A 23,492-nucleotide genomic window follows, 5' to 3' on the forward strand; every position below is an offset into this window, starting at 1 on the left:
TCGTGCTTGCCCTGGAAATCGCACCGCGATCAGTAGGTTCTAAAATACGCGGTCTCGTTCCGAGTCCGCTGACAGCAGTCCTGAAAGCCGCCTTTCCCTCCTCCGGCCTTGCTCTCCGAGGCCTGAGATTCTCGGAGTGCAGGCGCAGGGGCCCAGAGGTCGCCCGGCCACTGCGCTGCGAGTTGTCTGGGCACCAGGGATGCGCTCCGGTCCTCGGCGAAGCTGCTGGGGGCGTTTTCTCGCGGGGAGAGATGGGGAGAAATGGGATGGATGGGGAGGGATGGGTCGGGCGGGGAGGGGGCGGCTAGGAATATGCCGCTTCTCCTCCGGAAACTGCCTCCACCCCCCATTTTTGGTTCAATGTGACCCCCGCGCAGCGGTTTCTGTGGGCGATCTCCGCGGACGCGGAGTGGGGGTTGGGGGGGGGACGGCTCCCTTTATTCCGGCGGCTGCTGCGGGCCCGCGGCGCGGCAAATCCCAGGTGAAAGGGATTCAGATTTCAGAAGCGCGGTCTTCGCCACCGGGCGGCGGGCCCTTAGAGAAGAACCCAGGGGCGGGTGGGGCGCCTTGCGGGGAGAAGGGGGCGCGTAGGCGCAGGGCGCATCCGAGGGCACGGCCCCGCGCGCGCCGCGGGCGCGGGGAGAACTCCGGGCCGAGGTGCCCAGCGGGGCCTGCCGCGGGGCTCCCTCTCCGCGCGGTAGAGCTCGCGCAGCCCGGAGCCGCTCAGCCCACTCCCACCAGGGCTGGAGGCCCTCCTCGGAGGACTGACGCCGAGGTGCGCCCTGGCGGCGACGCCAGGCTTGGCCCTGCCGCCTCGGTGTACCCACAGTTTCCCTGAGCCCGAGGATGGAGACAGGCCGGCGAGCATCGGGGCCAGCCCCTCGCCACCGCCCCCCACCCCCGCTGGGCGGAGGCCCCCGCGACGTGCAGGGCTGGGTGCTCCGCTCCCGGCCCCAGGACGGCGCTGACTCCCCGGGCCCCGGGGTTCTCAGGGCAATGCCGGAAGCCGGACGACGCCTCTTCGAGAGCTGTTGCACCCTTCAGACCAAGGAGGACCGTCCACACCTTAATAGGGTCAGGAGGAAAGGTGACCTCTGCCCTTTTAAGGGCAAACCCGGGGCAGAGCACCTTGACCTACAAATTTCAGGTCTAAAGAGACCTCGCTTGTGCTCACAGTTGGAGGCTTCCTCTCTCGACCCTGAAGCCTTCGTCAGCCCCTGGGTGAAGCCGTGCGTTCCCTTTATTTCCCTCCCTTTCTCCTGGAGAGGGACCCGGCTGCGGCCCTCGAGGAGATTCCGGACCCCGACCCTCGACCCAACTCCCGTGTCCGCAGGCGCTGCCGTCTGCTTTCCTCAAAGCCGCCACAGCGGCTGGCGGAGCAGAGAGGGCAGAGTGGGTGAAGTGTGCTCCGTCGGGCGGAGGGCAGCCCCTGGCCAGGGTTCTGCCGCCTTGCCCCAAAGAGAGCTTTGAGTTTAGACGGGAGCCTGGAGAAGTCACTGCGGGCCGCGGCCGGGGGCGGTCCCTGCACCTGTCCCAGCCAGAGGTGCGGGGGCTCAGCCCTGGGAACTGAGCGAGCAGCACCCCAGCGTGTAGGGAGCACCCAGGGCCGCCCCGCGGCCCCAGCACCTCCTCTTGAGAGATGAAAGAAGGCAGAGACACCAAGACCCTCTCCTGGAAGTGCTTGCTGTGCCTTGAGAGTGCTGGGGGCGGAGGGGGGGGGGGCATCTCCCCGAGGCTGCTAGACAATAGGACGTCCCAGGCCCAGCCCAGTTCTGGGAGTCTCCCCTTCCCCCAGCGGGTTTCCTTTTTTCTGGAGCCGGGAGAGGAGGCAGGGCTGGACCCACCGGGAGCGGCTTCGGACAGCCACAGGACTCAGGAGGACCTCCCAAACTCCAGCAGCCCCCTCCCCCACCCCGAGGTCTCGGCAGACTTCCTGCACTGGCAGAGAAGGAAGAACGCGAACAGTTGGCATCTTTATGGGAAGTTAGCAAATCCCACCCGGCGCAGGAACTTATAACCCGAGTTTTATAAGAAAAAGCCGAGACAGCGGGCTCCAACCCGGAAGCTGATGGCAGGAGGCCCCCGCCCCGCCTGTACCGGACGGTCTAGGAGCAAATCTGTGTGTGCAGGAGACGAATGAGGGAAGCAAGGACTGGAGGGCTCACGGGCCTTCCGAGCCTACTTCCCTGGAGACGCTTCCCAAAGTTCTGGCCTCTCCTTGGAGTTGTTGGTTAAACCCTCACTTAATGAAGTCTCCAAAATTTCATCCCCAGCAAGAAGGCAGTGGCGTGCTCCGGCTCTTTGTTTTTGCTGAGCAGGACCCAGATCCAGCAACTGCCAAACCCAAACCCAGTTCCCAACCTCCACCTGGGGGCGGGGGGAGTTAGCCCAGAAACTGGACAAAGGAGTCCCTGGATTGAGGTCCCAGGCTTACTTTCCCTTGCAGCCTCCTTGGTTAAAGGATGTCCTTCTCAGAGACCCCTCCTCTTTCCTCCCCCCCTCCCCCTCCGCCTCCTCCCCCACCTCCCCCTCCCTGGGCCCAGGCCCCTCTTCTGGAGAGGCAGTCTGCCCCTTTGTGAGAGGACCTGCCGTCTCTGAAAGAGGTGTTGCCCCCAGCCCCAGCGCTGCTGCACGTGGGTTTGAAAAGTTCATTGATTTCCATCCAAAGGGGCTAATTACATTACTTACAGTAAATAGCAGCCCTGCTGTCCAGTAGGGCTGCCAGAGTGTGGGGTGGGGGGAGCGGAGGTCTTCAGTTTAGTTCACTTGATTGGCTTCAGTTTGTGTGTGTGTGAAATTGTGTTTTATGAGCTGTATTCTGGCACCCGGAGGACCGTAACAGCGTCCAGTCTGCAAATAACATTTTTTTTTTTTTTTTTTTTTTACCTTGAGAAAAGAGCAAGGGGGAAGCAGGCGAGTCTTGGGTTTCATGGCAGAGGCGATTCCAGCAGCTTCAGAAGGCGATGCTTTGGGACAGGAAGTCGGATCGGCACCGTTCTCGTCTTCCTTCCTTTCTCCTCCCTCCCCCCTTCTTCCCTCCCTTTCTCCATCTTTCTAGATTTGGCCACCGTTCCCGGTCGGGCTCCTCCGGGAGGGACGCGAGTCTGCCACCAGGGGACCCCTCGGGTGTCCCGGACCTGCCGGGAGAAGCGCGCGATTCCCGCAAAGCCGACGGAGCGCCGTGGGGGGACCGGCAGCCCCGGGGAGGCCCGCGGAGGCCCGCCGGGTCTTCCCGCTCTCGGCCGGGAGCTGGGTCGGTTCCTCCCGCCGCTTCCCGCGTCGGGCCCCTCGGGGGCCTCTGGCGGTTTGCATGAATCGACAATATCCGAGCACTGTGGCCACTTTTTAACAGGGCCGAGGAGGGGCCGCGACTCGCGGTAACAATCCCGCCTCCTGTGAGGCGCGGGGGCTGCCGTTCCGCTCGTCAGCTCTCACCTCGCCCTCCTCCACCGCGAGGAGCCTTCCTCTCACCTTCGCATCCTCCTCACCGCGCGGGGCGCCCACGTTTACAGGTCCCCAGTCCAGCCGGGGCAGCGGGGCGCGCGACCGGTCCCGGGATGTGGGGGGCGGCGCCAAGCTCCCGCGGGTCCCCGCGTCGCTGCCCACATGGACAGGCTTCCTCCGGGACGCGGGACTCGCCATCGGCTTCTCTCCTGACCTGAACCGGCATCCCCCCGTGGCCACGCTGCGGTTGCACACTCATCTCCAAGCCCACGCCCTGTCCCCTACACTGATTGTGCCAAGATTTTTGTGTGTGTGTGTGTGTGTGTGCCAGAAGTAAACTCCAGAAACAGAGGCTCTCCTACTTCCTTTTCACTTTGGGGCTTGCTTCAGCCCCAGGTGGGGTCGGGAGGCCGTGGGGAGGTGAAGCAGAATCTGCTTTTAAGTGAGTGGAGGAAGTCAGGGGTGGGGGAGGAGAGGAATGCTCGCCCAATATTTATTTATTTGGGGTTCCCTCGAGCTGGGGACCGGAAGGTCCACAAGGAGGAGACGTGAAGTTTGGGGCTGGGATTCTGCATTTCTTGAGTCTGGGTCTGATCTTGAACTTGGACCAAACAGGCCGACTCTCTGCCTTCTGCGCCAGGGCGGGGACAATAAGGGTTCCTTTTCCCCTTTAAAACGTGATTGCTGGGAACTCCTGGAAGGATGTGTGTGTGTGTGTGTGTGTGTGTGTGTGTGTGTGTGTGTGTGTGTGTGTGTGTGTGTGTTGGGAAGTAAATGCCCCCTCCTCCTGCCTCCCCCCAACCCTCCCCCCCACCCCCGTGTTTGTCCCCGCTTCCCCATCACCAGGGGGTTGAGAGGAGTATGACAGGTCTTTGTTGTCTGAATAAAAATCCGTGGCGGCTCCGGGAGAGAACTCCTCCTACTAAATTATCAAAAATGGGCTGGCTTTAGTCTCTTAACAAATTGGACACCGCTCCGGCGGCAGGAGCAGTCCCCAACCCAACCTACAGGCGCTGGGAACTTGCAAGCGGCCAGGGACCGCTGAAAATAGCACTTCTTTTTCTTTCTTTGTGTTCAAAATTATTTTCTTTCTCCACCAGGTTTTGCTCCCCCCTCCGCCCCCCGCTGCCGTTGTTCCCCGTTAGCGATTCGAGCTCTCGGAGCGGTCAGATCCGCCTGCTTCGCCTCCGCTCGCCCCGTTCCCGTTTGTGTTTGTTTTCTGCGCATCTCCTTCAGGGAGTCGCCGGGGCTGGCGTCCCCCCTGCTTCTTTTTCTTTTCCGAGCAGACCCATTTCCACCGCGGCTGCCTCTTTCCTTCTTCCCCCTCTCCCTCTGTCCCCGAGCGTCTCGGCGCTCTCCCATCGCCCCGCCTCTGCGCTCTCCGCTTCTCCTCCTCGGATGAGCTGAGAGCCCCCGGGGCGAGTGTATATGGAAATAGTGGGGTGCCGAGCAGAAGACAGCTCGTGTCCTTTCCGCCCTCCAGCCATGCTCTTCCACGGGATCTCTGGAGGCCACATCCAAGGCATCATGGAAGAGATGGAGCGCAGATCCAAGAGCGAGGCCCGCCTGACCAAAGGCGCCCAGCTCAACGGCCGCGACGCGGTAAGGAGGGGCCGGCGGCCGCGGGAGCCGGGAGCCCGCTCGCGCGCGCAGGGGGAGCCGAGTCGAGCCGCCTCGGCGGCCGGGCGAGGGTGGCGGCTCGTAGGCGCGTCCGCTGCGGATCGGCGGGTGGGTTATCTTCGGTTCTCCTGGCTGCGCCGGGCAAGAAAGGACCCCTTTCTGATTTAGCTACACTCCTGAGAGCCCGAGTTCGCTCGTCTCCGCCACAGCTGGTCTGGGGGAAGCAGGGCTAGTCGGGCACGAGAGGATGGCGACGTCCTCCCCGCGGCGCAGACGCCGGTCTCCCGGCCCGCTGGACTCCCGGGCGCCTCCCCGGCGAGGATCGGCGGCCCGAGGGTGAGCGGGTGCGGGCCACCGGCTGCGGCGCGCGGCCGAGCGTCCAGGTCGAACTGAAGCTCCGGGTCTCCAGTCCCTGGGTTTGGAGACCGACCGTTCGGGGTGGACTAGAAAGCGTCCTCCGGACGCTCGGGACGCGGAACGCGCAAAGCCGGCGAGGGTCGGGGGCGGGGGGGGGGGGGGTGGTCTCTGACAGCCTGGGTCGGTCAGCTCCGTGGCCGGGCGCGCGTAGCGTGCTGGGGAGTAGAATAGAAAGTCCGGAGGAGCGGGTCGCCGAGCCCAAGCGCGATAACTTTCTAACCCTTCCACGCTGTGATCGACCACGCTGTGTCGATTAGGCATGTAGGATAAAAGTCAGGCCCGCTGCGTAAAGAAAACTAATGAACGATCTCTGTGCTCGCCTTTCCCATTTACGAGCTGGAGGGGGAAAACGACAGACGTCTCCGCAGAGTTTGAGCCAAACAGAGCTGTGTAGATCCTCGGGCGTCGCACCGGGGATCGCAGCTCAAACTAAGTCGGTGGACAGACTGCCCGGGGCCGGTCAGCGGTGTTTTGGGTCCACCAAGTAACCGAGCAAAATGATTTCAGTGCGCGAGGGTGGCTGGATGGGGGCTGGTCTAAGTAAAGGGCGAAACTACTTTTCCAGGCCTGCTGGGGTTTCATAGGGGAAAGTCCAACCCATTTCTGCTAGTCCTGAGGGAAATGTTCCGCAGTTAACCACCCACCTTTTGTGGCTATCCCGTTTAAAAACAAAATGCGGTAATGCAAACCCGAATTTCACGGCGGGGTTCCGCTTAAGGCGAGGGGTCCCCTTCCTTGCCGGGTCGTGGGGACACAGACGGGAAGCTTAAGGTCGGCATTGGAAAGATTTTCAGAACAAAGATCTCCGAGGTATGTTGATGTCAGGGAATGGGGGCCTGTGCAGAGGTGATGGATAACGGACCCTCCTGGGAACAGGTACAGTGCTTAGTAGGAGAAGGACCGATAATCCCGAAGATGACAGAACAGCAAGATCTGCCAAATATATCTCGATGGAAACAACGTCGGCCACATTATGAGCACGAGTATTAAACCTTCTCCCTTCTCTCGTACTTTCAACGTTGCTTATAGTGATATAGAGAAATAGAAATGTAATAGTGTTTGCTGAAAACCAGTATGTGCTTGTTCAGATCTCCCTTTCATCCTCCAACAACAATTTCTGTTGTTTCATTTCGGGCGAGTCGAAAGCCACACTTTTTAAGATTTAATTATTTGAGTTCGGAAACCTCCACCATCTATACAGTCCATGCGCTTCTAGCCCTTTTGGAAAATGTTCGAGGTGTCCGGTAGGTCTTTAGGTTGAGTCCGGGTTCAGACGGACGCGGCAGAAAGAGTACGAGTGGCAGAAGGAAAAACCGCAAACGTTTCCCCATGTCTGCCTTCGCGGAGGGGCCCTTGACCCGGCGGCGCTCGCGGAGGCCAGGGGCTGGCTCTGCGCCGGGGACCCGCGTGGGGCGGCCCCGCGCGCTTCTCACCGCGCGCGCGCTTCCTTGCAGGGCATGCCCCCGTTGAGCCCGGAGAAGCCCGCCCTGTGCGCCGGCTGCGGGGGCAAGATCGCCGACAGGTACTACCTGCTGGCCGTGGACAAGCAGTGGCACCTGAGGTGCCTGAAGTGCTGTGAATGTAAGCTGGCGCTCGAGTCCGAGCTCACCTGCTTCGCCAAGGACGGCAGCATTTACTGCAAAGAGGATTACTACAGGTATTCCCACCCCATCCCTTACCCCGCTCCCGGGGCCGCCAGCCCGAGCCCCTGGGTCCCCTCCCTGCCCAGGGAAGCCCTCCGCGTGCGCCTTCAAACTACAGCGTGCCCACCCCTACCAGACACGCGGGGAGCCGGGAGGGGGGCACCCCAGGTCTAGAACCTGTTCTAGACTCTCCCGCTCAGGCGCCCCCAGAACACCGCTGAGGGAACTGGGCATGACCTAGGAGGGTCAATGAACGTGTCCCCGGTCTACCGAGGCTAAACCGGGTTTGTGTTTTCCGTTTACTACGAACTCAGCAAGGCCGGTGCCTTGGAACTGAACCGGTGGCCGAGGCAGCAGCACTAGCTGCTGGCTGTCAGGTTTTCGCGAGGGTGGCGGGGAAGTCACCTAAATGACCAAGAAAAGGAGTAACTGCTGTTGCCAAAACCCAGGCCACTCAGTTCGGAGAAGCCCTGAGCGCAGCGGACTGGAACCTGCCCCCAGACTCCGCAGACGCCGGAGAGTGAACTGGCCGCAGCACGTTCACTGGCTCTGCTCCGTGTTTCTTGCCTTGGGGACGGGAGCGGTCGGCAGGCGACCCGGCTCGCTTTCTGCCGAGGCGAGAAAAGTGGTTAAAAAAGAATTAGCTCTCCTCTGCAGAACTGTCTCCCCCCCACCCCCCCACCCCAGGGCACTGTCTGAATGTCTTCATGCACACTCATACTTTTATAAATAACAACACCCTTCCTGTGAATGCCTTGTAATCGAGGAGACGGTTTCACTTGGCATGGCAATTTAATATTAACACACTGTTGTGAGTTAGCAAGGGCACGGTTTGTTCTGGTTTTTGCTTTTTAAAATTTTTACTTTACAGGAAAGAAAACTGAGGATCAGTTCCTCGATTCTTCTTATTTTAATGTAAGGGTTCTTTGTCATATTCATCAGAGCGGGTCAATCAGCAGATAAAATGAATGTATATCCAAGAGGGCGTGGGTCCTCCCCTCCCGGTTCCCTCCCGGATCTCCATCTCGGGCCGCTGCTGACCAAGCCCCCGGTGCCGCGGTGAGAGGTGGCCCTGCCTTGGCCTCCGCCAGCTCCCTGACGCCACTGTTTCCTTCCAGAAGGTTCTCTGTGCAGAGATGTGCCCGCTGCCACCTCGGCATCTCCGCCTCCGAGATGGTCATGCGCGCCCGAGACTCCGTCTACCACCTGAGCTGTTTCACCTGCTCCACGTGCAACAAGACCCTGACCACGGGCGACCATTTTGGCATGAAGGACAGCCTGGTGTACTGCCGCGCCCACTTCGAGACCCTCTTGCAAGGAGAGTATCCGCCGCAGCTGAGCTACAGCGAGTTGGCGGCCAAGAGCGGCGGCTTGGCTCTGCCTTACTTCAATGGCACCGGCACCGTGCAGAAAGGGCGGCCCCGGAAACGCAAGAGCCCGGCGCTGGGGGTGGACATTGTCAATTACAACTCAGGTGGGCGCCCACCCCCTCCTCGCCGCCCCTGCAGCCCTAGCCCCGGGTCTGCCCGGAGGAGAGTTCCATCTGGCTTCTCCCCCGGCGGAGAGCTGGTTGCAAGAGGGCGCTTTCCTTAGCATGGCCCTTTTCTCCCTACAGCTCTCCGTCACTCAGAAAGAAGCTGGACGAAGGAGTGAGAGAAAGAGGGAGGAGAGAGAAGGGGGACGGGGGAGGGGAGAGGGAGAAAGGGAGAGAGAGACACCTTTATTTCGTTTGTGGCCAGAAACACATTCAGCACCTTGGGCTGCAGCGACTTCCCCCAAACAGGCAGAGCCAAATCCTTGTTGCCCATTAGTTAATGAGCCCATTAGTTTCTGGCTCCCAGTTGGAGTGAAACAGCCCCAGGGCAATTCCTGTGTGGAGGCCAAGTTATAGATCCTGGAGGAGGTTTCCCTAAATACTAAAAAAGAAAAAAAGAAAGAAATCTTCAGAGGCCAGCCCAGTGTGTCTAGAGGGGACAGAGGCTGTGGTCACCAGCCCAGAGTTAATCAGGGAAACAGTTGGCATGAGTGTTGAAAAACCAAATCCCTCATGTTGGCGCAGAGTGACTGGAGGGGCGGGAGTCACTCTCCGGAGTCCGTGTGAGCTGGCCTGCCCCTTCCCTGGGTCAGGGGACCGTCCAGCCAGCTCACTGCAGAGTCCGTGTGAGCTGGCCTGCCCCTTCCCTGGGTCAGGGGACCGTCCGCCAGCTCACTGCCCGTGTGATAAACCCTCCAGACACCCAGACCATCCCTCCTCCCCCTACCCCCAGCTTTCTCTCTTAATTAAAAACAAAATGCAGGCAACAGGCCAGAGAGCAGCTTTCTTCCTTGCTTGGGGGGGGTGGGGCACACCTATCATTCATCAGTCTTGCTCCCCAGTTCCCCCTTGTTGGCAGCCTGCCCCCCACTCACCAGCTCCCACGTGAGGATGGTGACAGGCCCTCAGGACCACAGTCTACCTCTAAGCAGGATGGAAGCTCTGGAAAAGAGGTTCCAGAAAACCCTAGAGCTCACTTAGGGGCGTCCTCAGGACTGGTTTGTTGTTCAGTCGCTAAGTCCTGTCTGACCGTTTGCAACCCCATGGACTGCAGCCCTCCAGGCTCCTCTGTCCTTCGCCATCTCCCGGAGTTTGCTCAAACTCGCGCCCTTTGAGTCAGCGATGCCATCCAGCCATCTCATCCTCTGTTGCTCCGTTTAGCCGTTCTGACTTTCGGTGCCCTGGCCCAGCCCCGCTGGACGTTTCAGCAGGAGACTCGGGCCCAGGGAGCCCCTTTCTGTTGGCAAGGACCTTGGGGACCTCACGGTGGCCACCGCGCTCTGTTACCAGGCGCACCCAGATGCCAGTCGAAGGGTGGGCATCCCAGAGCCTGGATCTTGCCTGTTTTTCTCTTCCAGTCCCCACGTACCTGGTGTGGTGCATGAGCCGCTCTGACTCAGTAGTAAAGGGACACTGTCTGCCCCCCAATAAGTGACTCGCCCAGGGACACTCAGCCAGTGTGAGCGAGCGGAAATGCGTCCTGCTCTGAACCCACAGTGTGGGGGTGGGGTTCCGGCTGGCTGAAGGGGGCTCTGGCCAGCTCTCCCCTCAGCTCCCTCCTGGCTCAGATTTCACAGACGAAGCATAGCGGGGATGTCCCCGAGAGGGTGGGGACCTTTGTCCCAGGGGTTCAACCCCGGGTCACTGGAGGAGGAGGGCCCGCCGCTGGCTGCAGACCTAGCCTAGATGGGACGACGTCCCGCAGTGGGTGCACCCCCGGGTTTTGCCAACCCCCTGCCGGGGGTCAGGGCCTCCCGCCGCCCCTCTGCGCCTCGGCCAGCAGGCTGATTCGGGGCCACGATGCCCAGCGTGGTTACTTGGGCTCCTTTGATGCGTGGTCCCAGGGCGGCCAGGCAGGGCACCGATTGTTCTTTATTAATAGAAGATGACATCGGAATCTCTAGCCACTCACCAAGGCCCTAATGCCCTAATTAGAGAGAGGGAGAGAGAGAGAGAGAGAGAGAGAGAGAGAGAAATAGAGAGAGAGGGAGAGAGACTAGCTGGGTCTGCAGAGAGCAGGAAGCCTGGAGCAGAGGCTCCCAGAAGGTCCAGAAGTGGGGAGGAGCTTTCTAGCCAAAGGCGGCAAGCCCGGTTTTTTCAATTGTTTGTTTAACCTAATTAGCTTCATTTGATTTCGCCTTGATCTTACTTTACGTTAGAAAGATGCGCAGGGCTTTAAGAACAATGAAATTGTGTTTCTCCTGCTTCTCTGAGGAGGAGCACCAGAGTGCACATTTATTTCAAAAAAGAATGAGAATCTCTTTCCTTTTTGACCATTCCACTTCCATTTCCACTTCCGCCATTAGTTTGCAAATTAAGGCTCTGCGAGGTTCTTGAGGGAGCTGATGCTTCTGTTCATTAAGGAGGGAGAGGTTGTGGAGGCCTTCGGAACAGAGCCAGTATGCACCACAGAGAGCCGGTAACTCTTAATTAACGTCCACCGCATCCCTTCGGGACTTTCCCCAGAGACATGAGCAAACAGCATACAGTTCAGATCTGGTGAAATAACCTAGAGAAACTGGGTTAAAGATGCCTGACCAGAAATCAGCCTACCACTAAAAAAAAGTTTATGAAGCCAGTGCCCGTTTGTTATTACAAAGAAATGCTTCAGTGAATTAAAACCATGTTAAAAGCACAGAAAATAAAATGGACCCACAATTTTAGCTCCTTATTTTAGCTTTCTTTGAAGCCATCTCTGCTTAAATGTAAACTAGTCTCAGAAGAGTCACAGTGCTACTAAACAGATCTGATTCATACACTGATATATTTTCAAACACATGTACACAAAATATGTTTGTGACTCAGAATTCCAGGGATGTGAAGCTAGGCAAAGATCCGTAAATGCTTGACATAGGGCAAGTGCCTTTTCTTGAGACTGTTCCTAATTTAGTTTATATCTCTTTGTGCAGATAGCAGGCGGATATTTTAGAAAAAGTCACAGGAAGTCTATTTGGGATGCTGGTTTGAAATGAAGCCCTCCGGGGTGAGAAGAAGATTTAGTCTAGGGCCGATAGCTCTGCTTTGGGTAATTTTGCCTTAACCGCGAGGCTAGATTTTTGCCACTTCTTGAAATCTCCCTCCTTAGGTTCTTTCTTGGCTTCCAAACTTCAAAAGCTCCCTCAAGTTGTTAAATTAGCCTGGCACTGACCCCTAGTGGTCTCTCTGGGATCGCTTCTCAGAGGGCTGCATACCTTCAGGATAGAAGCTCACTTCCGGATGGGTGACCATTTCCTAAGTGACCAGAGAGTAAAATATTTAGATCTTATTATTAATTTTATAGTGCCAGATGTGTGTACTCACAGGTGTATATTTAAGACAGTTTTAAGAGAGTTATCATTTCATCTCATAATTCAGTGGAGGGGGGGAACCCCTATAGCTTTAAAAGTAGACCCTGAGGAAGCACAGTCACTTGCAAGTTTACATAAGGCATTTGTAGTTAAATTTAAGTAGTTTAGGCTAATACGCTGAGTTACTCTGTCGATGACACAGACTGCTCTATTAAGTGCCATACTATCATAACTGATCCCACAGTTTGCCTGTTTATGTGAATGCCATCTTAAAAGCTAACTTAATCTTTTTGCATGCTGAATTGTATTCTGCTTGAGAACAAGTCCCACAGTAGTGCTTAATACACTGAAATTCTCTACTGAGTTTTAAATCAGCCATAATGGACACAGAATGCATATTCAGAGAAGTAGTTTTTATCCTGCCTGTCTATAATTGTGTGTGTGAAAAACATGTCTATAATTATTTTTTCATTAATTCATTTTAGAGATTAATAAGTATGTAGTTTGGTTAGGAATCAAACTCACTTCTAAGAAATAGTAACTTGGGGGTGGGGGGTTGATGGCTAAGGGCATTATTTAAGTACCAAGTCAAGTCTTCTACCTCAGTGTAATATTCAGTTTAATAAGCTATTCAGGAAGAGTTACACATCACTCACCTAGGATAGGGTTGAAATCTTATCTGAAGAAGCCTCCAGTGACTAAGGTGTACCTCTTTGACTGTTTTGGTGTGGCTACATTTATAATCTGGTTGTGAAATATAGCTCAGTTTACTGAGATAAGTATGGTTTTATAGTAGGTCATAAGATGCTGTTTCATCCATTTGGGGATACAAAAGGGCAATTCTGTAGAATATTTGAACTTGACATCTCTCCCCGGGGGTGCAATAGGATAAAATGTAAAGCATATTCTATTCTCTCTCATTTCTGGGTACCTGGTGCCCTTAGAGTGGGGTTTGAGGAGTCTCTGTTCAACCTTTGGCTGTGTATATCTAACTTGCAGTCCATCTCAAGTTGATATGACTTTGCAAGAATAGTCATTGATGATTTTATGGGTGAACAAAAATTCAAAATCTTGATTAAACGTTCGTTGAATTCCTGGCCCTGTGTTGGACATAGAGGATCCGATGGTGAACATCATAGCATCTTTCTTTCCATGAACTTACCTGCCCTCTTTACGTGTTTCATGGAAATATGAACCAAGGAGTCATTAGTTCATGCCTAGTCTCATGGCATTAGGGAGAATTTCTTAGGTAGATTTGTGATGCGGGTGACTCTTGTTGGGTCTCTGGATATATACTGATTCACTGAAAGTGTTTTTTTTAAAAGTAATTCCAGTCAAAGCATTGGAGAAGGGAATAGCAAACCCACTCCAGTATTCTTGTCTGGAAAATCCCACGGACAGAGGAGCCTGACAGGCTACAGTCTGTGGGGTCACAGAGAGTCGGACACGACTGATCACACACTCATGCAACCAGAGCATCGCAGGCATATAATATTTTATCAAGCAGAACGGAACAACTAATCGTAAGAGATGTCTCACATTCTTCAAGATCCTGGTTTCTCCCCCAGGCATGTGATCATGTTGATTTTAGATATTCTATTACAGTGCACTAAAATGCTGGATGATCAGTCTGAATATACAATCAGATAAACATCTGAAGTAAGGTGTAAAGGAAAAAAAAAAACTGCCATGCTCTTTAAATTGCGAAAGTTGGCTGAATCAGTAAATATTTAGCAAAGTGTTTTCCTTTTGTAATCATATTTTTTATGCAAAGCTAGGAGGTTATCGGAAATGACCTTTTAAATGAGCATCTTTACACCCTGGGGATGAAGACTTCCAGGCTGGTTTCAAAGGCTGAGTGGTTTTGCCCTCAGTGTGGAGGGGGCTGTGGAGGGGGGTAAAGGTGCCACCCCTCCCCCTGGCCTGCCAGCCAGGGGCACAGCTCACACTCCGGCTCTCACAGGACCAGAGCAAAAAGGGCCACCGCCTGAATGGGACAGCAGCATCTCTGAGCGGGGAGTTGGGAGGAGAGACTCTGGCATGAACCAAGTGAAGACAGACCTGGGCTCCTTCTCTTTCAGAAATACCTATTCTGGTGACTCCAAGGGAAAACTCTCTTCATCCTGGTTAGCCCCATGTGAACCAGTTACTGCTAAATGTCCTCAAAAGTAATATTCTTCTGGTTATGTAAGAATCTTGCAGATTTTTATTTTGTAACTTCTCCCCTTCTTCTTTTTAACTTTTTCTGAAAACGTTCTAGGATGTGCAGAAAAGGCTAAAAATTGGAACTTAGATTCTTCCTTCACTGGGGGGAGCAGGGCCAGGGAGATGGCTCTGTAAAACTTTTAGACTTGAGAGAGCTGAAATTACTGGCTTGCATATCCTCCTGTCTTCACAGACTACACCTTGTTTCACAAACACAGACAAAACGAAGAATCTGAAAAACCGTGTGTGTGGAGGGCCAGCGTGCTCATACACATCACATAGTAGAAGAGGGTTTTTTTTTTCCCCCTTTTCACTCTTGGAGAAGATTTCTCTCACTCCCACACTTAGACCTTACTCATCTTCTCAAGTCTTTCTAGCAACCATTAAACCAAAGGGATTAGATTTATCTAATAACTTATCTAAATGTATTAGATGTATCTAATACTTTTCTACTGCCTAAACTTCGAGTGGGTCCACACTTAACAGACTAGTTTGGCGGACTTGGGGCGATTAACCTCTTTCTTTTGTCTGGATCCTGCTCGTAATTGGGTCGACAGCTTTTTCCACCGTTGCTGTCCTGTCATGACAGGAGCATGCCACCTGCCATCCTCTCAGCTAAAGCAGGCCCTTGCACTGAGCCCTTCTTTTCTTCCCCTGTGGCTGCCGCAGGTTGTAACGAGAACGAGGCCGACCACCTGGACCGGGATCAGCAGCCTTACCCGCCCTCGCAGAAGACCAAGCGCATGCGCACCTCCTTCAAGCATCACCAGCTGCGGACCATGAAATCCTACTTCGCCATCAACCACAACCCGGACGCCAAGGACCTCAAGCAACTTGCTCAGAAAACAGGCCTGACCAAAAGAGTTTTGCAGGTAAGAAGCGTCCATTGTTAGCTGTGCCTCCAACTTCCCCTTGCAGTGAAAATAGTTCTCTTCCCTGTTTGATTTCCAGTACTGCTTCTCGTTAGTTTACCTTACTCACCTCCCTAGAGAGTGTACCAAGCTTTTGCAGGGGCTTCCCGGAGACTGCCGAGAGAGAGAGAGAGAGAGAGAGAGAGAGAGAGTCTCCTAAATGCAGCCACATCCTCCCTACCGATGGGGAGACGGGCCCACAAAGCCACCTCAGCTTGCCCCTCTGCTCTGCAAACGCAGGCGGTGCTGTCTGCACAAGCCGTGGCTTTGGAGACCTCTGTCCACGTCAGGGTCAGTGCGCACGCACCCGGGGGGACCTGCTGCTGCCCCCTTGCTTCAGCACACTCTTGGCGGCCCCACTCCTCCGCTGCAAGCTTCCAGATTCACGTAGACCCTTTTGGTCAGCTCCTGAAAAGCCACAAGCATGGTTAGCTGTCTCCGCAGCCAATCGGAGCGAGTCTTTCCCCATTTTAACCAACCGCATTTGACCGCTGCACACTGCAGTGAGACCTGCTGGCCCAGGGCCTTGCTAGGCTCATCATGGTAAGAATGTCTAACCAGCGCCCTGATGGTGGGTGGCTGGGGGTCGCCTCTGATGCCCCCAGCCTCAGTGACAGACAGCAGGCGTTTCAGATTCCACGCACCCGTTCCCGGTTGCTTGGAGTCTGTGGCCCTGGAGGTTTTCCCTGTGCAGAGTACTTGGCATGTGTCAGACTCAAGAACAGCCAGAAATCTGTTTCAATGATGTTCATTTCATGCGAGTGATTCTAACTTGGTGGAACATCCGCTGACCTCGCCTGTCCTCTTTCTGGAAAGACAACCGTTGAGGGATGAGGGTGTATTTCCACCCCCCCCCCCCACCCCCTTGATCGCTGTGCCTTCATTTCCCCAGGGTCTCTCCACTTAACCATCTGTGCCCCCACGCGGCACTCGGTAACGCTGGGGTGGGGGCCCCGCTGCAGCTAAGAGGGTGTCTGCAGTCCTACTGGGATTACTCTGTTGTCAAAGAAAGCAGAAAGGAAAAAACAAAAACAAAGGGAGGGGGAAGGCCCTTCTCCCCCTAGGAAAATGAACGTTTAAAAAGAGAGACGTATATCCAAAACAGAATTAAAAAAAAAAAAAAAAAAGAAGAGAAAGGGGGAGAAAAAGGAAGTATAAAAATAAGCATCGGTAAAGAAATCCGTTGGGATTGGTTTGCAGGTTTGGTTCCAAAACGCCCGAGCCAAATTCAGAAGGAACCTTTTGCGGCAGGAGAGTGGGGGAGTCGATAAAGCCGATGGCGCGTCGCTCCCGGCCCCGCCCGCGGCAGACGGCGGCGCGCTCAGCCCGGCGGGCACCGCGACCACCCTAACGGACCTGACCAGCCCCTCTCTGCCCGTGGTGGCGGCCGTGACCTCCGCCATGGACAGCCACGAGCCCGCCAGCCCCGCGCAGACTACCTTAACGAACCTTTTCTAACGCTGGGCTTGGGCTTTTTTTTTTTAATTCTTCCTCTTCTTTTTATTATTATTCTAATGATTATTTTATTATTTACAAACCGATTCCCCCATCACCCACAAGATGCGACCGCTTGGTGGGTAGTCTTGCAGCCACTTGGCAAATGAGTTTACAGTTTCGTCTCCTTTGCAAACTGTACTTTTTTTTCTTTTGTCTACAAGGTGTATTTGGATTTAAAAAAAGATTAATTAGATCGTTCAGTCGGTAAGGGGAATTTTGGAATCATTCTAATAAGTGCCTCTTAAAATTGTATGTTACTTATTTCCAGAATCTCAAAGGAAAAAAAACCACCAACAACAAAGAGTGGTATTGTGATGGGCAAAGAATCATATTCCCAGTTACATAATTAGGCGAATAAGGAATCAGATAATTGATTAAAATTATTTTTTAATCTTGCAATTGTACCTGTACCTATGAAAGTTTGGAAACTTCACATTGTCGTTTTTTTTTAAATTTTAAAATGCAAAAAAATGTTTTAATCATTCCTTTTTCTTACACATGGGGAATATGGTTAAAGAAACAGTAGCTAATCTAAATATTACAGATTAATTAGATGGGAAAATCTAACCAGGAATGTGACTTTTATTTTCTCTTAGGGGTATAGTCCCAACAAAACTTTCTTATTAGTTAATTACTGCTTTTCAACGTTTGAAAAATACTTAAATCTCCTGCGCATCCATGAAAATTCCAAACAGAATTTGAAATTTTATACATTTAAACTTCTCAAACTAAAAATGATGATAGGTATGAAACCATTCTTTCTAAATTATTTTTTCCCCAGGGAAAATGGAAATAAGCAAAATATAATTTTTTAAGAAGTTAAAAAAAATCAGTATAATTTAATTGATAGCTCTTAATTGGCTTTAGCTGTACCATGATATTGTATCTGGCATTCTATACAAATAAAGTTAAAAAACTTAGTAACTAATATTAACAATGAAAATTCTTTAACTAATATTAACAATGAAAATTCTTTGGTTTTGTTTTGCTTCAGCACAGGTTGATGTATTTGTCAGAAAAAAAGGAAAAACTTTTCTGACGTTAGAGATTTGAAGTTCTTAGTTTAAAGATAAACTCAGAAGCCTTGTGGATGCTAATCTGAATATATTTCCTAGTTTACAGTAGCATTTTTTTTCTTTTAATTTAAGCTAAAATCTTAATGGTCTGGGCAGTGGTGAATGTTCATCTATATGCTTCTGTTGTAGTTAAATATCAATTAGATTGTGGATTTCCTAAAAAAAAAAAAAAATAAGAAGTCAAGATATATGTCTTGCTTTAGTGGATTGTTAAGAATAACTTTGCACATATTCTCCACTTTTCGGACCCCTTAAATCTTCTCTGGCGTTCGAAGTGGTTATTTAATAGATTTTAAAGGTGTCCTTCTGGTTGTATAAATGTGTGGTTACATATTGACAGTTCACTGCCCACATTAAAGTGCATTATTGTAACTTTTGCTCAGGGTCTTTAGAAAATTAGCACAGAAAGTAGCTTATTTTTTAAAAAAAAGATGATGGAAGATAAGTTAACACTGTAACAGAAGAAGGTGTGTTTGCCATTATATATTTAGCAAGTGTGGTTATCATCTTATATGGAGCTTAAATCTTGACTTTTCATATTTCTATTACATTTTGGGCATTTACCACTAACCAGACCAAACAACCTTGGTAAGGCTGAGATCTTATGAATACACTTTTACAGGTAAAATATTGATACTTATAAATTTTGTTCTTTGACAGAACAATATATGGTACTATAGATCTACTTTATTAAGTAGACTAATTATAACTCAGTTCTCCTATGTGCCTTATGAGATAACTTGGAAGTAAGTTTGTGAAAAATCAGGATATATGTGTTGTTTGTTAAATTAACTGTTTTAAGCCCTTTTGACACCTCACTAGTTTTGTACTGTTTTACCTCTTATTTCTGAAACTCTTTTTATGGTGTATCCTGTTAGAGGGGACAGACATGTCATAGAAAGCAGTTGTGCACTCTTTCCAATATAGTTGATAAATTCAATAATCTTATATATTGAGCTTCGTGTTTATAGTACAGTAAGTGGTCTAGCAAAATTGTCCATGTTTCTTTGTTTATTGAGAAATGCATTGTATAGAAACTATTTCCCTTAAATATTTATGGACCAAACAGTTGTGATATATCCTATTAAATTTGTGTGAATAAACCATTTTGAATCTAAGGACTTTTATTTCCCATCAGTTTTATTTAAGGTTTAACTGTACTAGTGTGTTTTTTATATCTATTTGTAAAAGCTGTTAAAATGGTAATACAAAATTTTTTAATATACAGACATACAAATAGTTTTTAGATTTCCAAACTTATGATTCATTTTAAGTTACCATTGCATTTGCAATGCAATTCAGCTTAGAATTACCTTTAAATATATTTTCCTACAATAAAAGTAATGCCCCATGGATTTGACTCAGCCTGATTTTTAGAATTAAAAAAAAATAGATAATTAGCAGAAAAAGTAATTGCATGAAAAGAAGCCTTAAATATGATTAAGTTTCATGTTAGGTCTATTGAGCACAAATGGATATTTGTAAATCTAAATAGAAATTGAAGACCCCTAAAAGCCAAGTTGCTCTGGAGTTAATAAATTGTCACTATGATTTTTTTCAGGGAGAACAAATCTTGGGGCATTACAGCCAAACATCCCGACGTTTGAAAATTCCCTAAAGTATTAAAAGAAGGGGAAAAGTTTGATCGGAAATCCACTGCAGTGAAGACAAAGACAATATTAGGTTATGATAATCATACATTAAAAGATCTATTGAGCCAAAAAAAGAGAGAGAGAGAGACAGAGAGAGAGAAAGAGAGAGAGAGAGAGAGAGACCAAGAGACTTAAATGTCATTTACTGAATGTTAACAAAACTTCTGTTCTTTATGATGTCTAACACAAATGGAGACTTAAAATTATATGATTTTAAACAAAGTGAGACAAACCGTGTATAAACCAGAGCAGCCAGCAGTAATATGCCCACCCCATAGCTGAAGAAAATTATTCTTGGAAAAAAAAAAAATCCCACACATTTGTCAAGCACAGTACTTGTAAAATAAAGTCCAAAAGCATTCATTTCACCTGCTTGCTAATGTGTTTTAGTCCTATCTGTTAATGACATTTTCCAACTGTAAATTCAAAGAAAAGCTATCACTCATTTAAGAGGATAGGGATCAGACCCCAGTAATTTTAGTGTTATTGTTTATTACTTCCTTTTGAAACAGAAATCTCTGCATGCACTTTCACATCTGTCACTTCTAGTGTGCATCTCTGTATGATGACTTATCTTTGCTGTTTCTTGTATGATAAATAGCTTTCATTAATAAACATCTTATTCGATGGAAACATAGTTAACTTTATGTTAAACACACTTTTGGAATTAATTTTGAACACTGTCATAAGAGGCAGCACGACCCATTTCCAACTTGTTATACTTAGGAAAAATTCCAAATGATATAATGAGGTTAAGTTCTGGTAATCTAGGATAAAATTATTTACTTGGTTTTGGACTTTTCATGACTTTTTATTTGTTGTGTTCAATTAACACATAGACTAAAAGTATTTTTTTTTTAAAAAACAGAACCCAAGTTACAACATAAACAAACCTCAATATACTGTCATGTAAAATTTCAGCAGCTTTTTTAGATGATTAGGGTAAAATTTATAGATCCTCTGTAAGTTTACATGTTTGCTATGCAATGAGCAAATTTATTGAAAGTACACAAATATATTCTGAACTGTGATGAGATCCTGTCTTTGCATGGTTCAGATTACATATGATATTGCAAACAAAAAGAGCAAGTGGAAAGAAAAACAAATATTTAGGAATGAGGTTTTTTAATGGTTAAAGGGAATATTTGAAGATAGAATTTTTTAATGACTCATATTTAGCTGTATATCCAAAGCATATGTTAAACAAATTAACATATACCTTTCCAGAAATTTTTTCATTATGATGAAATTTTTATTATATACAAATGAACCCTATGTAAATGATGTAACTTTTATGAATGATAGACATTAAATATTTCATTTACATGTATTCTCAGAATTTTGAATGTTTTCTTAAATGCTTTCACTTCCTGAATACTAAGTAAGAAAAACAAATTTAAAAAGAGAGAGCAACTTACTTATAAAAAAAAAAGCAGTGCACCATGACAAGTAGACTATTTTGAGTGATGATGAAACATGTTCGTTTTGTCAGTAACTTGACTGTTTATGCCTCATTGAAACCTCATCCACGGCTATAGTAACTTAAATAGATTTTCCGATACATTTCCAGCCAGTTTATTCCAGTCCTTGTCCTCCTGCTTTCCTTCTTTCCCTGTGCTGTCACCCATGGCAGTTTCATGTAGAAATATTTTGGAACCTCGCCTGGTTTTACAGACCTTTAAATATTTGTCTGGAATGTGAAATGCGGGAAGAGACCACAGAGGGAAAGAACAGAGCTGAAATTAGGCGTCTGAAAAAAAAAATGCAAATTTGAAACAGGCATGTTTTTAAAGAGGAAAAGCAAGGCGCGTTAATTACGTGAGTGGGAAGAGAAGGCAGCAGGCGGATGCCGAATCTGAATGTCCGTGGCGCTTTCCCGCGGTGGACAGCGGGCCGAGTCTGCAGGACTGCACCCTCACTGGTGTGAAGAGGAGGACGTGGACCTCTTGGCCGGGGGCAAGGCGCTGCGTTTTCGTAGCCTCTACCTCCCAGATGTCTGGTTTGGCCGAATTCTTGCAAATTGATCTTGGGCAAAAAAACCTTCGCTGAGAGTCAGCAGCTGTCGGCTTTGGTGAGTTACCACCTTCAGGCTGACTTGCAGAGTGGGTGGGTTCTTTTTTTTTTTTTAATATATACCTCAAATAAGGACATGACTCCATAGTGAAGGACCCAAAGCAAACACTTTAAAAAACCTTGGTGATGTTTCATCACCTACAAAGTAGATAGCTTTATTTAATAAACCTTGTGGAATCCACCGCATGCCATTTTATAATAATCTTTGGATGCACAGCATTTTAAAAGCCACATAGAAATAGCATCTTGCTTTCTGCTGCAGTATGCCTGCTAGGGCATCATGGAGAGAAGTGTTACAAGTGGGAAACTCTGATGAACAAGAATATATTTATATATCTGTGTGTGTATAACTGAATCTCTTTGGTGTACAGCAGAAATTAACACAACACTGTAAATCAACTGTACTTCAATAAAAATTGTTAAAAAAGAAGTGGGAAATTCTGGAATGGAAATTTGGAGTCATGTCATCCTAGGCTCTTACGAGAATCCTAGGAATAAGATTGTTATAAAAATAAATGTAAAGAACTAATTTTGTATGCAGTTTTGCTATTTAATTTTCAACTATAAAACAAAGCTAGCTTTACTTGTAGAGAGTTTGTGTACCAAGGGGATCCAAAATATTTTATGGTCTCTAGATGCCAGGGTTAAATGAGGACGCTAGGACTTAGTCCAAATTGCAGAAATGGCATTGTGTTTGCTTTGAAACCATACAGCTATATATAGCTATATAGATAAACTCTGGATTGGCCTTTTGGATCTATTTTATACATTTAGTAATGGGAACCAACTCTGAATACTCAAATAAATAAAACCCTTCTGATGTAAAGCCACAGTCCTTTGCTTTATAGTCAATCTCAAAATTAGGAAGTTATTTTCTTTACAGCACAATGCTGATTTTAAAATATTTTTATAACACTTATTTTGCCCATATAATTTTTTTTCAGGATAATATTACCATCTACCATATTTTCAAAATATGTTATAACTCTTAAATTAACATATTATTTTGAATGCCCTCTGGAAGGATTTCCATCTCATTTTATCTGTTTCTATAGCCAGAAAAGAAAAAAGTTTGGAACTGTGCATGGTACTTAAGGGAAAGCCTGTGAATAAATATGATGTAAGTAGCAATATAGTCACCACAACTAAATTTCTTTTTAACTGTTTTTCAAAATAGATATTTTTATCTAACATCACTCTTCACTCCCAATATTCCTTTTTGAATATTAATATAGTAAACTCTCCTGTATCATGTGTCACGTTAATGAGTTCTTCTTCCCTTGGGTTATTAACTTTTGCTTCTTTGCACTACTTTTATCTTGTGCTAAAATGATAAAAAGCAGGCGAGAATAAAGATCCAGGTATTAGCCATATGTAGAAAGTTCCTGGTGTGTATCTCTGTGAATTTTTCCTCATCCATTAGAATTTTCAGCAGTGAGTTTTTTTTTCCTTTGGAACGTCATGTTTACATCTTGCATGATCTTATAAATTAATCTGAAGAGTAACTGGATACCTTTTATGGTTATTTGAAAATAAAATTTGCTACAGATATGCTCCAGTCTCTGCTGCCTTCTATTATACATGAGTGTATTAATTTTTTCTGTACTTTCCCATTGAACCAGAAAATATTAACCTCAAAGGACATTTAAATGGTTATTTATGATAAATATACAAAGGTGAAGGAATCCAAAGGTAAGGTTGCCTTTCCTTAATCATTCCCTTTCTGCTTCCTTTCTTTTTCAGAAGCAGCAAAAATCATGAAGGGATATCTGCCTTAACTTTGACAGTCAAGGGTTTTGACAGCTTGCATCACTTAAAGTTATATTTATTATTCAGTAAACTTAAATTCTGTGGAATAAGTGCCCTTTATGAAATGTGATTTTTGAAAAGCACTAAGATATTTCACCATCTCAAGCAGCTGAAACTGTTTGAATTCTATAAACTTTTTTTTTTTCCAGAAAAAAAGTATAGTGGAAATTTTTTTTTTTTTTGGAAATTATTTTAAATATATTTGTAGCATTTTAGCAGCTTGACCTGGATGCTCTACAGGAATTTTAAAGAGCTATAAAAAACCTCCAATATGTTATGATGTAAATAATTAAGTGATGATATTTTACTGTAATATAAACTGAG

General features: G+C 48.5%; 1 protein-coding gene across 7 annotated transcripts; it reads left to right on the top strand.

The window, feature by feature from the left end:
* The first annotated feature begins 2,629 nt into the window (after nt 1-2,629).
* LHX9 (LIM homeobox 9) lies at nt 2,630-22,884 on the top strand. Of its 7 annotated transcripts, none has more exons than XM_065936317.1 (6): nt 2,630-3,512; nt 4,545-5,046; nt 6,936-7,138; nt 8,243-8,598; nt 14,820-15,022; nt 16,262-19,116. In XM_065936317.1, exons 2-6 carry the CDS (start codon nt 4,873-4,875, stop codon nt 16,517-16,519), a joined length of 1,194 nt encoding a protein of 397 aa, XP_065792389.1. In that variant the 5' UTR covers nt 2,630-3,512; nt 4,545-4,872; the 3' UTR covers nt 16,520-19,116. The 7 variants fall into 7 exon arrangements, with proteins under 7 accessions (XP_065792389.1, XP_065792392.1, XP_065792393.1 ...); XM_065936320.1 differs by having other exon boundaries at nt 4,928-5,046; XM_065936321.1 differs by having other exon boundaries at nt 2,630-3,253; nt 4,928-5,046.
* The last annotated feature ends 608 nt before the right edge of the window (nt 22,885-23,492 follow it).

This window comes from Muntiacus reevesi, chromosome 5, assembly GCF_963930625.1.
Source record: "Muntiacus reevesi chromosome 5, mMunRee1.1, whole genome shotgun sequence".
Lineage (NCBI taxonomy): Eukaryota > Metazoa > Chordata > Mammalia > Artiodactyla > Cervidae > Muntiacus > Muntiacus reevesi.